The sequence below is a fragment of the Fukomys damarensis genome, unplaced genomic scaffold (assembly GCF_012274545.1).
Source record: "Fukomys damarensis isolate Sample0158 unplaced genomic scaffold, DMR_v1.0_HiC HiC_scaffold_7, whole genome shotgun sequence".
NCBI classification, from domain to species: domain Eukaryota; kingdom Metazoa; phylum Chordata; class Mammalia; order Rodentia; family Bathyergidae; genus Fukomys; species Fukomys damarensis.
Genome location: NW_022900919.1, coordinates 33,329,153 through 33,343,468, shown reverse-complemented (window position 1 = coordinate 33,343,468; position 14,316 = coordinate 33,329,153). Strand labels below are relative to the sequence as shown.

The window sequence follows — 14,316 nt, the reverse complement described above, 5'->3', positions numbered from 1 at the left end:
GGGCCAGTCCTTAGACCAACTCTGCAGAGGCATAGGTTCCCATGAAGGGTAGTTTTCTGAGCTCCCAACTTTGAACATCTTTAAGGAAAGGGCTGGGGAAACCTGTAATAGAACTGAGTGGAGTTCAACCCTAAGGGTAAGGAAACTAAAGTTAGGTCTTGTAGATTGTGTTCAGTCTCAGTCATGAGGAACAGCCATTGGCTAGCTGAGACCAGGGGATTGGGTTCCACATATGACTGTGCATGTGGTATGATATGAGATCAGAGATAGCCTTAAAGAGGACCTTCAAATTCTTTTTCTTTCCCTCTCCCTTTTCTCTTTTTTCCTCATTCCACCCTGAAATTTCTTTCTTTTTTAAGTCCTCTCTCTCCAACTCAGTCTCTTGCTCCACCATAGTGTCCCTCATCTCCCTTTTTATACCAGCTCCTGAATAACTCAGACTTCTTTTACTATTTTTTGTTTTTTAGGAAGGGTTTCTCTTTATGTTCTTTTCTCCAGTCATTTTACCTCACTCATGGCTCTGTACCTTCAAGGGAAGGCAAGCGCCTGTTACTGTTAAGGGGATATATTCCTGTCCTTATTCCTGCACTCTCTCTATCCCCCCTGAAGTTAATAGCTTTGTAAAGATAGTAAGGTAATTCTACAACCTCCGGATTCGCTTCAAACCTGCTCTGATTCTCTCACTTATCTAATTCTCTCGTTCTAAGTCGAACCCCCCATCCTAAATGGTAAAGATGCCATATTGAAAAGCATATTCACTGCAAACATACTATGAGCTGCTTCTTGAAATTAATTTAATTCACATGAGTTAAAGGTGATACATTAATGACTACCACAAGTGGTCAGTTGGCAAGCTGTGCCTGATCCTATTGGGCTGCTGAATGTATCAATTGGGACAAAGAGTGGTGATTGATTTAAAGAGTTGTTTTCTCTGATATTATGAAAACGAGAATGTCTATGAGTCATTAGAAACTCAAAAGCTAAAACGCAACTATATTAGGAAGATTTAAGTAATACCCAGAAATTAAAGAAGGACAACCCAACAATAAAAATAAAAATGAGAAAACACTTAAGCAAGACACAAAAACAAATATCCAGTTCACCAATAGCAAATAGTAGGACAAATGAGGATGAAAAGTCTGATAGTGAACCAACAGGACTCCCTGGACCCATAGCACAGGAGGTAACAAAATTGATCAATCAGGCTCTAGAAAAATTCAAATCAGAAATAATTTCCCAGCTAGCCAGAGAGATGATGAGCAAAATAGAAGTCATGATTCGAGACTCTAGAGCAGAAACTGAGAAAAAAATAGATGAGCTCAAGACTGTGATAGAAGCCATGAAGACTCAGCATAAGAAAGACATGGAAACAATGAATGCCCAACAGAGGAAAGAAATGGAATCCATAAAACAGATTCAAACAGATATCCAGGAGATTAAAAACTCTATTGAAAGTGTACGAAACAGAATAAAAGATTGCGAAGATAGAATTTCAGATATAGAAGATAGGATAGCAGTCAGTGACCGTGAAAAAAGAGGTCTATTAAAAACAGTAAGGGATCATGAGAAATCAATCCAACAACTCCTAGACGATACAAAGAAAAATAACATAAGACTGATAGGAATTCATGAAAAAACAGGAGAAAACACAAATGATATAAAAAAGCTCTTCACAGAATTAATGACAGAAAACTTCCCAAACAGAAGGGAAGAATTAGACATACAGATAAGTGAGGCATATAGAACCCCAACTAGCCACGATCAAAAAAAATCTACACCTAGACATATAATAATCAAGATTCCAGAAATCCAACAGAAAAACAAAATACTACAAGCAGTAAGAGAAAAGAAACAAATCACATGCAAAGGGAAGCCCATTAGAATCACAGCAGACTTTTCAACACAAACCCTTAGGTCAAGGAGAGCCTGGAGTGAGGTATTCCAAGTCCTAAAAGAAAAGAATCTCCAACCTAGACTTTTGTATCCTGCAAAACTCTCTTTCAAAATAGATGGGGAAATAAAATACTTCCACGACAAAGAGCACCTGAGAAATTTCATGAACACCAAACCAGCACTGCAAGGAATTCTAAACAATATCCTAGAAAAGGACAACGAAATTCACAATAACATGAGGCCCAACAGACCAAATCAAATAGGCAAGGCAAGAAACTAAAAGGAGATGGGAGAAAAAGTAAAAAGAGTCAACAAATGGACAAAAACATGACAAGAATAAGTCAAAATATATCAGTTGTAACCATCAATGTTAATGGCCTCAATTCACCAATCAAGAGAAACAGATTGGCAGAATGGATTAAGAAGCAAAATCCAACAATATGTTGTATACAAGAAACACACCTAGTGCAAAAGGAAGTCCATAGACTGAAAGTGAAAGGATGGAAAACAATTCTCCATGCGTCAGGAGTCCAGAAAAAAGCAGGGGTAGCAATCTTATTCTCAGATAAAGTAAATTTCAAACCAAAACTCATTAAGAGAGACAAAGAAGGACACTACATCCTTGTAAAGGGAACAATTCAAGAGGAAGAGCTGACAATCATAAACATATATGCACCAAATATAAATGCCCCCAACTATATAAAACAAATATTAAGTAACATGAAAAACCAAATAAGCACTAATACAATTGTAGTGGGGGATTTAAATACCCCACTATCACAAATTGACAGATCTACTAGGCAGAAAATCAACAATGAAATAATAGAACTGAACCAAGCTTTGGAACACATGGACTTAATAGATGTTTATAGAGTATTCCACCCCCAAAAACCAGAATATACATTCTTTTCGGCTGCACATGGATCATTCTCCAAAATAGACCACATACTGGCTCACAAAACAGGTCTAAATAAATGCAAAAAAATTGAAGTCATCCCCTGTTTATTATCAGATCATAGTGCAATCAAACTAGACATCAATAGCACAAGAAACTATAGAAACTTCACAAGCACATGGAAACTGAACAACACTCTCCTAAACAATCAATGGATTACAGAGGAAATTAAAGAAGAAATTAGACAGTTTTTACAAATAAATGAGAATGCCAATACAACATACAGGAATCTTTGGGACACAATGAAAGCAGTTCTACGTGGAAAATTCATAACATTGAATGCCCACACTAGGAAAACAGAGCGGGCTCAAATAAACAACTTAACGATGAAACTTAGACTCCTAGAAAAACAAGAGCAAGAAAAACCCAAAGCTCGAACAAGAGAGGAAATTATAAAGATCCGAGCAGAAATCAATGCAATTGAAATTAAGAAAACGATACAAAAAATAAATGAAACAAAGAGCTGGTTTTTTGAAAGAATAAATAAAATTGACAAACCCTTAGCTAATCTTATCAAAAAAAGGAAAGAAAAGGCTCAGATCCATGCAATTAGGAATGAAAAAGGCGAAGTCACAACAGATCCGAAAGAAATCCAGAGGATCATGAACACCTACTTTGAGAACCTGTACTCTAATAAAATGGAAAACACAGAAGAAATGGACAGATTTCTAGATACTTATGAATTACCAAAGTTGAACGAAGAAGATAAAAACATTTTAAACACCCCAATCACAATCAGTGAAATTGAAAATGTAATTAAAAACTTACCAACAAAGAAAAGCCCAGGCCCTGATGGATTCACTGCTGAATTTTACAAGACATTTAGAGAAGAACTACTACCATTACTCTTCAAACTTTTCAATGAAATTGAAAGAGAAGCTATACTTCCAAATTCATTCCTGGAAGCAAGTATCACTCTGATTCCCAAACCAGAGAAAGATACAACCAAAAAGGAGAACTACAGACCAATCTCCTTAATGAATATAGATGCAAAAATCCTTAATAAGATACTAGCAAACAGAATACAGAGGATTATTAAGAAGATCATCCATCATGACCAAGTCGGATTTATTCCAGAGATGCAAGGGTGGTTCAACATACGAAAGTCAGTGAATGTAATACATTATATTAACAAAGTCAAGGACAAAAACCATATGATCCTCTCAATAGATGCAGAAAAAGCATTTGATAAAATTCAACACCCATTCATGATAAAAACCCTGCAAAAAATTGGAATAGATGGTCTATACCTCAATTTAATAAAGGCTATTTATGAAAAACCATCAGCCAACATCATATTGAATGGCCAAAAACTGAAAACCTTCATGTTAAAATCAGGAACAAGACAAGGATGCCCACTATCGCCACTTCTCTTCAATATAGTTCTGGAAACATTAGCCACAGCAATTAGACAAGAGAAAGAAATTAAAGCAATAAAGATAGGAAAGGAAGAAGTTAAACTATCATTATTTGCTGATGATATGATACTCTACATTGAAGATCCAAAAAACTCCACCAAAAAACTTCTAGACTTAATTGACAGATTCAGTAAAGTATCTGGATACAAGGTGAATACCCAAAAATCAATAGCCTTTCTATACACAAATAACAGACAGACAGAAAGAGAAATAAGGGAAAAAATTCCTTTTACAATAGCATCCAAAAAAATGAAGTATCTAGGAATCAATCTAACAAAAGAAACAAAAGATCTCTACACTGAAAACTACAGCACTCTGAAAAAAGAAATCGAAGAGGATATAAAAAAATGGAAAGATATCCCCTGCTCCTGGGTAGGAAGAATCAACATAGTGAAAATGGCCATACTACCGAAACTGCTATATACATTCAATGCAATGCCAATTGAAATTCCAACACTATATTTCACAGAACTAGAAAAAAGAATCCAAAAATTCATTTGGAACCACAAGAGACCTAGAATAGCAAAAGCCATTATAGGCAACAGTCACATGGCACCAGGTGTAACAATTCCCAATTTGAAACTATACTACAAAGCCACTGTGATAAAATCAGCATGGTACTGGCAAAGAAATAGGCCTGAGGATCAATGGAACAGACTGGAAGACACAAAAACAAATGCAGATGTACTCAGCTACCTCATCTTCGACAAAGGAGCTCACCATCCTCAGTGGAGGAAAGATAGCCTCTTTAATAAATGGTGTTGGAAAAACTGGATATCAACCTGTCACAGATTAAAATTAGACCCTTATCTTTCGCCATGCACTAAATTAAAATCCAAATGGATTAAAGATCTAAATATTAAAACAGAAACATTAAACTTGCTGGAAAGTAAGTTAGGCAGAACTCTGGAAGACATTGGTATAGGAAAAGACTTTATGAACAAATCCTCAGTAGCACGGGAACTAGCAGAAAGAATCAACAACTGGGATCTCATCTTACTAAAAAGCTTCTGTACTTCAAAAGAAACCATTAGCAGAACTAAGAGACAATCTACAATGTGGGAAAAAATTTTTACCAGCTGTACCTCAGACAAAGGACTATTATCAAGGATATATAAAGAACTCAAAACAATCAGTCCCCCCAAATATAAAGACCCGATCCAAAAATGGGCATCCGAAATGAACAGACATTTCTCATACAAAGAAGTGAAAGCAGCAAGAAAATATATGAAAAAATGTTCCACATCACTGGTCATTCGAGAGATGCAGATGAAAACAACACTGAGATTCCACCTCACCCCACAAAGAATGGCTGCTATCAAGAAATCACACAATAACAAATGTTGGCGGGGTTGTGGGGAGAAAGGAACCCTCCTCCATTGTTGGTGGGAGTGCAGACTAGTGCAACCACTATGGAAATCAATATGGAGATACCTCAAAGAGCTTGGACTGGAGGTTCCATTTGACCCAGCCATCCCTCTGTTGGGTATCTTTCCAAGAGAACTAAAAGAATCATATCACAGAGAAGTATGTGCACCCATGTTTATAGCGGCACAGTTTGTAATAGCTAAATCTTGGAAACAACCTATTTGCCCATCCGTTGGAAACTGGATAAAGAAGATGTGGTTTTTCTATAAAATGGAATATTACTCAGCCATAAAGAGCGAGAGAATAGATTCATTCATAGGAAAATGGATACATATTGAAGATATACTCCTAAGTGAAATAAATAAGTCCCACATGTGTAAATACCAAATAGTTTCCCTGGTGTGAATATTCTGCAACAATGCATAAGATTCTAATAAGATTACTGACATTTAGAAATGGGAGGAAAGGAGCTAAAGGTGTAGGGAAGGTGTGATACGTAGGGGAAGAACAAAAAGGGAAAAGAAAAAAATGTGAGAGAATGAAAAGATGAAAATAAAGTGTTTGTAGATGGGGAGGGGAGGAGGGGGTGAAGGGAGGGCAGAGGTAAGGGGAAAAAAATGAGAATCAAGACTTGCCATGTAAAGGTACATGATCCCAACAATGAATGTAACTGTACTGTATCCCTAAATGTACCAATAAACTCAATAAAATTTAAAAAAAAAGGAAAAAAATAAGTTAAACTGTCATTATTTGCTGATGATATGATACTCTACATAGAAGACCCAAAATACTCCACCAAAAGACTTCTGGACTTAACTGACACTTTCAGCAGAGTAGCTGGATATAAGGTCAGCACTCAAAAATCACTAGTCTTCTCGTACACAAATAACAGACTCACTAAGAGAGAAATTAGGGAAATAATTCCTTTCATAATAACATCCAAAAAAGTGAAATATCTAGGAATCAGTCTAACAAAGGAAGCAAAAGATCTCTGCATTGAAGACTACAACACTTTGAAAAAAGAGACTGAATAGGATATAAGAAAATAGAAAGACATCCCTTGTTAATAATCACAATATAGTGAAAATGGCCATAGTTCCAAAAGTGCTATATAGATTAATGCAGCCCTAATTGAAATACCAACAGTATATTTCATAGAACTAGAGAAAACAATCCAAAAATTGACTTGGAACCAGAAGAGATCTAGAATAGCAAAAGCCATTCTAGGCAAGAGAGGCATGGCAGGCAGTATCACAATCCCCAATTTGAAACTATAGTACAAAGCCACTGTGTTACAAACAGCATGGTAATAGCAAAGAAACAGACCTGGAATAAATAAGAAGATAGAGAAACAACTCCAGACATACTCAGCTACCTCATCTTTGACAAAAAAGTCAACCATCCTCCCTGGAGGAAAGATAAGCTGCTTTATAAATGGTGCTGGAAAAACTGGATTTCAACTTGCTTTGTGTCAGACCATTTAAGGAGGTCTTCTGATCTCCAGTCACTTTCCATCTGTACCCTTAGGACGTGATGTTTTTCTTTAAGGAACAAAACAGAACAATGTAGACAAGTAAAAGGAAACTAACATTAAGGTCAATGAGAGCATAAACTTAATCTCTTGCTTTTTCTTCCTCTTTCAATCTTGTAATCCTCAGTCTGCTCTTCCTTTACAAAGCCAGAGAAAAACAGACGTATCTTATATTATGCACCTGATGTGTTACTAAAAAATTATGTGTGAATGTGAATTTGGCAAGTTATATCATATTTTTAAAAGCTATTTAAATAAATTACATGGTGATTTATCTTTTTGAAACAGTAAGCATCCTTCTACATGACTTTGAAACTACACATACATTTCTTAATTTTTATTTGTCTATTAGCTCTTGACACCATGCAAGGCTCTGTGCCAGGCACATAGGAGTCACAACTATATCCATAGCCTTTCTTTCTCCAAGTTTATCTTACTGCTCAAGAGTACCTAAAACAAGCTAAATTTTTAACCAAAACAAGAATGACAAAAACCTTCATGCATTTACCAATTCTGAAAGAAGTCACTTCTTTTCACATTTAAATTTTTCTAAAATGAGGTCTGGGATAAATAATCACATCCTCCCATGCTGTCCTGAAGGCTGCAGAGTTGTTCCCCTTTCAGACCTTTCAGTTATTTGTCATGTTAGAACTACACATGCTGAGTTCACTTGCTATTTAAATGTGTTCAAAATGATTACAGTATGACATCGAACTGAAATTTTTAATTATTATATATACAGGAAGGGATGAAACAACAATGAGGTATTAATTTATTATAAATGAAACAAATATATCCCGTTGGCAGAAAATCCCCAATTCTGTATTTGCTTGTAAAGTAACAATTATGCTAAGTGATGAGAAAGGAGTGTGTCATACTTCAGTTAACAGTGTTTTTCTTTTCCTTAGTGCTATCAAAACAATGGTGTGTCTCATAAAAAAAGGTGACTTAAATTGAATGGAACACAGTAATTATGGAGCCCAGAAATGCCCTAAGTGCTGTTCACAGGACAATTATTCAATCCTCACAGTACTAGTAGATAGTGTTCCTGGTATACAAATAACGCTTAGCCCAGGTCCTACAGCTAGTGAGTCTGGACAACAAGCAAGGTATTTGCCTTGCTCCTTCTCTAGCTAGGAATATTCCCATGATGCCAGAAATTAGAGTTTGCAAAATTACTCTTGCCACTCCATGCACCACCACCCCCATTCCTTCCCATCCAGATGAGAACAAGATGCTAGAGTTTATCCCTCAGGCTAATGACCAAATCGCCTGACTGGCCTTGCAAGAGCCCTATCCTGACCATAACTAACTATCTTCTCTTTACTTTTTAATTATCACCTTCCAAAATATATAAACCCAAAATGTAAGCAAGGTCTCCGGATTTTCTGCAATAGCCTAAGGAATAAATCTTTATTTTGGACAAACAATTACAAAATTCCATGTTTCATCTCTCTTATAACTGGGTCACCCAACTTAGCTGTATGTTTCCATTGTCAACCTTATATCAACAGTCCCAGGAAAAACAGGAGAGAAGCAAGCGCACAAAGTCCTACAAAAAGGGGAACATCAAGATCTACTCTGTCATCCTCAGGTTCTTGTGGGCAGGTCCTCTAAACTGGGATGGATGCAAAATGATAAATCAGGTACCCAAGTTAAAGAGCTACTCTGGATGTCATGAACTGGGAACCTACAGCTATCATATGATGCTATCTTCACCTAATGCAGAATGGGCAAAGGAGAAGATCTCCAAAGGAGGAAGGGGAGACTTTAACTTTACAATTTGAGCTTCACTCACTCACTGCATTCTACTTAGAATCAAGTTCATAAAGTATGTTCTTATTTCATTTTCTGTATCATCAATTTTTACAACTAGGGTGGACAATCCCAAAGGGACTGACTCTCTTTTCCAAAGTGACATAGGTAGGCTCTCGGGGCTTCACTTTAAAGCAGAACTCAGCTCCTAACATCTAGATATGAGAGGAAATATACTTAATTCTGTATACAGGCAATTTATAAACAGGTGGCAAGATTTTCTTTCTTATTGTTTTTGTTTAGTGGTATTGCATTATTACACTTTTCTCATCTCTTCAAAATAAAAGAATGAAAATCAGTTTTTTTGCCAATTACATTAGGATGACTTATATTTAACATTAGTTCATGCTTAGACTTTACCTGATAGGCCAGTAGCTCACAATCATATTTTTTCTACTGTTTAGAGGAAAGGAGCTAGGTTAAGTAGCAGCACAATGAGCAGGCAGGAGAACAGGGGTCTGAAATCACAGGGTCAAGTCAGTAGAAGAGGACAGAAGAAATGCTTGTGAAAATCTGCCAAGATTTCAAGTCTAAGCAAAGAATAGGATAGTGATGGGCAATGAAAGAGCTAAAAAACACACAGGAAAGGTGGTTACAGGGTGGAGATGAAAAATAAAGTATTCTGTTAAATATGCTGCATCTAGTGTATATACACAACACCCACAGGGACATGGTAGGTATCCGGAAGTCAAAAGGATTCATGTGGACTTCAAGAGAAAAATCTACAGGAAACAGACATGGATGTCAATACCCCAGGTGAGAATAGATGAAACCATGGGAATGGCAACAACACCAAATCGCCAAGAAAAATCAAATAGGAGATAAAGAGAATCCAGCATAGGCCCAAACCTGAGCTTGTTATCAGTGGAAAGACAAAGGAAGAACATTCTCCAAAGAAGGCCAAGCTGGAGCAGTTCAGAGGCAAGAAAACCACAAGAGAACCTGGTCCTATGTTACATATAACACTTGCACCCAAGGTTACAGAAAAAGTAAGCAGTAAGCAGAGACTGGCTGCTGAACTGCAGGCTTTGATACTATGATAGGACAGAAACCACTACTAAGAAACTGGAAAAAGGAAAGGAAGTCAGATTTATGTATCTGTCCAACTCCTAATAAAGCCTAAGGACACTGGGGAGAACAGGACAGGATTGTAACTTGAGGGATAACATTGTAAAGAGATGAACCAGTACAAATTTATCAACCAGCAACATCACTCACAGAAAGAGAATGACATCAAGTATATCTGTTACCAGTGTTAGGACAATTTGGAAATAATCATTCTGCCCATTAAAACTCTGTCTTCTCACTAATTCACCCCCTACTTTCTCCTCTCTCTCCTCTCTCTCTCTCTCTCTCTCTCTCTCTGTCTCTCTCTCCCTCCTCTCCTCTCCTCTTCTCTCCTCTCTTCTCTCCCCACATCCCTCTACACAATGACTTTCCTAATACAGATATAAACCAGGATCCATTTTAGTAAAATGTACTTGAAAGAAATTTCATAAACTATACATTTTGAAATATACTTTATAATCAGTCAAGAGACTATCTGTTAAGTTTCAAAGGGTCTTGCTGCTTTTTATATGCCTAAATTTGGCACTGTCATAGGTCATTAGAGGAAAAAAATACATATGTAAAAATATAAGGCTTCATCAACCCCAAAGTTGTACTGAAAATATTAGCAAAGCATCTATACTGTGATATTAAACAATCCTTTAAACCTCCCAAATACTAAAGATTGTTTTCCTGCATTGATGCTCTTGTATATGCAGTGTGTTAGTGCATGCTTTATGTTTCCCTAAAAATATTGCTTTTAATCATTAAATGACTGGCAGGGTAGGGTTGTAGTTATGAAAAATGGTCATGAAAGCAGCAAATACCTGAGGTACTCACAGCTGTGGAGTAGGGATTATGAGCTCCAGTATTTTCAGCCCAGCAGCCACATCCATAAAGAGCAGCCTTGGAGAAAGAAAAACAGACAGATATAATAATATTTCAGATATATTATATGCAACTATCAGCTTTCTACAGTGGACAAAAGTCAGATCTATCTAATAAAGCCTGGCTTATTAATGTTTAACAATTAGATGATAATACCAGAGGTAGTACATGAACTAGTCAAACAATGGTCTTAAATCTATCTTCTATTCTATTCTATTCTAACATACAATGATGCATTATTGTTAACTATATTCACTCTTCTGTGCCACAGAACACCAGAACTCATTCTTTCTAGCTAACTATAACAGTGCACCACTACCCAACCTCTCCCTACTCCTCTATCTCTCTGCTCCTCAATCTTTGGCAACCCCAATGTATGCATGAGTTGAAATACCACATTACACCTCATTATTATTATGTGCTGATAAGAATGTAAAATTAATTTAAAAATAAATGACATTTTCAACTATTCTACTAATCTAAAAATTCTCAGTAACAAAAAAAAATTGCTTTAGTCTCATCAGCAGTAGTTTTTTTCCTTTCCTGAAAACTTTTTCCTTTTTAGTTAGTCAGCTAGTTGTTCTTCTGGACCTTGGAAATGAGAGTGATTGCCTTAAAAATAGTTGGTTCTTAAGCTAGGTATATAGTGAATTACTTCAGAAACTTTCTGATAAGAACCTGGATTTTAAGAGACTCTGATTCAGTGTCTGGGAGAGGCCAGGGCACTGGCACTATTAACCAAGGCCTTGGAGTACTAGGGTGCAGGTAATCTAATTAAATCACCCTCTAGGAAACAGCTTCAGGAGGCCTTTTTCACGTCTCCCTTGGAGGCCTCTTTCATGTCTCCCTTGGAGTAGCACAAAAGAAACTGCAAAGGGCCAAGCATACGTTCTCCACTCTGCTAGATTCTGCCAAATGAAAAGAAAAGTGGCAAAAAAGCCTGTTCAAGCTAACTTTGTTAGGTGGCAGTGCAAATGTATACATCTGAAGCTGTCAGAACACAATAAGCTACTACAGTTTTATAAAAGATTATGACAATCATCCCTATTTTGTTTCCAATAATCCTACCCAGAATGTCTACATTTGTCTCAACATCCACAATAACTTCTCTGTCTTGAGAGGGGAATCATAACTAATAAGTTTTCCATTCCGTATAAAACAGAGTAGAAAAATCCTTAGATAATAATCAGAGAAATACAAAGAGGCATGCTGAGAGTTCATTACCACATGATTGATAAGAATGAGAAACTGGAAACAACCTAAATGCCAATCAGTAAAGAAATGCTTCAACAGACTTTGGCTGAGCAATACATAGAATTCATTGCAAAGGTTAAAAATAAAACAATCAAGTTTGAAAAAAAAAAGTCTTAAGAAATAAATACAAAAATATGCCCAAAATATTTTGTTGAATAATTTTTAAAAGCATGCAACAATTACATGAAATATTCACTATAGATGAAAAGATACACCCATAAAACAGTACTGTTATTTTCCATAATTTATTTGTGGGGAATACACTAAGACTGGGAATAGTGATCAGACAGATTTCAGCTTTCTATGATACCCTACTATTCTTAGAAGGGCTTTAGTACTCAGTTGCTCCAGTAAAATATTCACTCTTCTGAATCTGAGAACCTTTCTACCTCGTGAAGGAAGAACACATTTCTCACCCTATGTGACATTTCCCACTGCTGGGAAGTTCTTCCTTCAACTGAGGAAATACCTAATATAATTTCCACCACAGATCTGTGAATTATTACCCAAGGCTTTCAGATGTAATCTCCTACCCCTCTTTCTTCATAACCTTCCTTTGTGAATAATCCAGAATCAGATATTTAAACACAAAGTGTCCCATGCTCATGTGACCCAGCGTTGCCTTCTCTACCTATAACTAACACTATACCTTATAGATAGAGAACCAAAAACTGAACACCACTTCTAATATGGCAAAAAAACGGGCAATCTATTATTGCCTTTGAAAACACTATGCTCCTGAAATACATGCCTTAATGCTGGGTCAGTGTAGCAACTGATAGCCCTTCAGAAGTGACCCAGCACATGGACTCGACTTCAGAACATAACTATAAAACTGAAATGGTAAGTAATTCTACTGGTACTCACTGGGGCTGCCAAATTCAGAGGTTGCAGGGCCCACTGTCCTTCATGGAAATCTCTGGACATTTATCTTCCATTCCCCATAATTACCTTTACCTTCAGACTACACTCAAAAAGAAGGGCCACAAGGACAGCTCTGAGAATACAAGTGGAAGTCATATTTATAGGAATGTAAGAATACTGCTTACCCTTTGTTTCCCTTCTCCAAGTAATATCCTTTTATGATGACCTCCCTTAAGTTCATAACCCAACACTGCCTTCCTTCTTAACTAATTGGTTAGGCTGAAATTACTTACAAGTCAGATAATGGAAGAAATCAGAGGTTGTCTTTCTCTTATGCACATCGTTGCATAAAATATAGCAACTTTAAGTAGATACTTAAAACTATTAATAAGAGCAAGGTGTGGTGGTACATGCCTGTAATTCCAGCACTCTGAGAGGCTGAGTCAGGAGAAACACAAGTTCCAGCCAAGCTTGGACAAATTAGGGAGATCTGTCTCAAAACAAAAATAAAAAGGACTGGGGAGGTAGCTTAGTGAAAAGGCTATGTGTTTACAAATATATCTTTCATGAATCAGACGCTGGGCTCTCTCTCCTTATGTAAAGCAAGATCCTAATACTGGGTTTAAACACATTCTTAACAAATTATCAAACTCGTAAGTAATATGCCAAATTGGCTTATCTCAGAACACTCAGTACCTCAGATGGACTGTTAAACTTTATTTGCACCATAAAACTAAAGATGGAGACTGACAGGGTGGAAGGAAGAGGATATGTAGGAGAGCTGGGAATAAGTGATTTTACATAAATTAGACCCTCCTCAGTTCTGAATTTCTTGAGTGTTATTGTGGGTTAGTGACCTAAAATTCTAGTTATTCTAGAAAATGTCAGAAATGCTTGATCAGAGGAAGGATGAAGAGTGGCAAAATTTTACTGTTCTTTGAATGCAGAAAATTAAAAAATGTAACTATAAACTAAAATCACTTTCCCACTTAAAAAGCAAGCAGCAAGGGAGCCAGGTAAAGCTTAGTCCTAAAGAGAGTAGCATTTACAAAAAAGCAAAAACAAAGGAAATCAATACACATCTATTAAAATGTCTACTAAATGCCTACCCCTATTGGAAGTATAAACTAGGATTATCAAATGAAAATATCAACCCTATTACTGTGAAGTACAGTTTAAGAAAGTCTTAAAAAGACATTTGAATTATTATTTATACTTGATAAATGCCAAAGAACAATTTTTTTAAATGGAGGAGGGGTGCTAGTGGTTTTAAATTGCCAGCC

General features: G+C 36.5%; 1 protein-coding gene across 1 annotated transcript in view; it reads right to left on the bottom strand.

Annotated features, from left to right (window-relative positions):
• Positions 1-14,316, bottom strand: part of Tasp1 (taspase 1) — a 226,943-nt gene that overhangs the window by 128,573 nt on the left and 84,054 nt on the right. Inside the window, exon 10 of the mRNA XM_010634096.2 lies at positions 10,855-10,933. Coding sequence (XP_010632398.1) covers positions 10,855-10,933 — 79 coding nt within the window. The remainder of the gene's footprint in view (positions 1-10,854; positions 10,934-14,316) is intronic.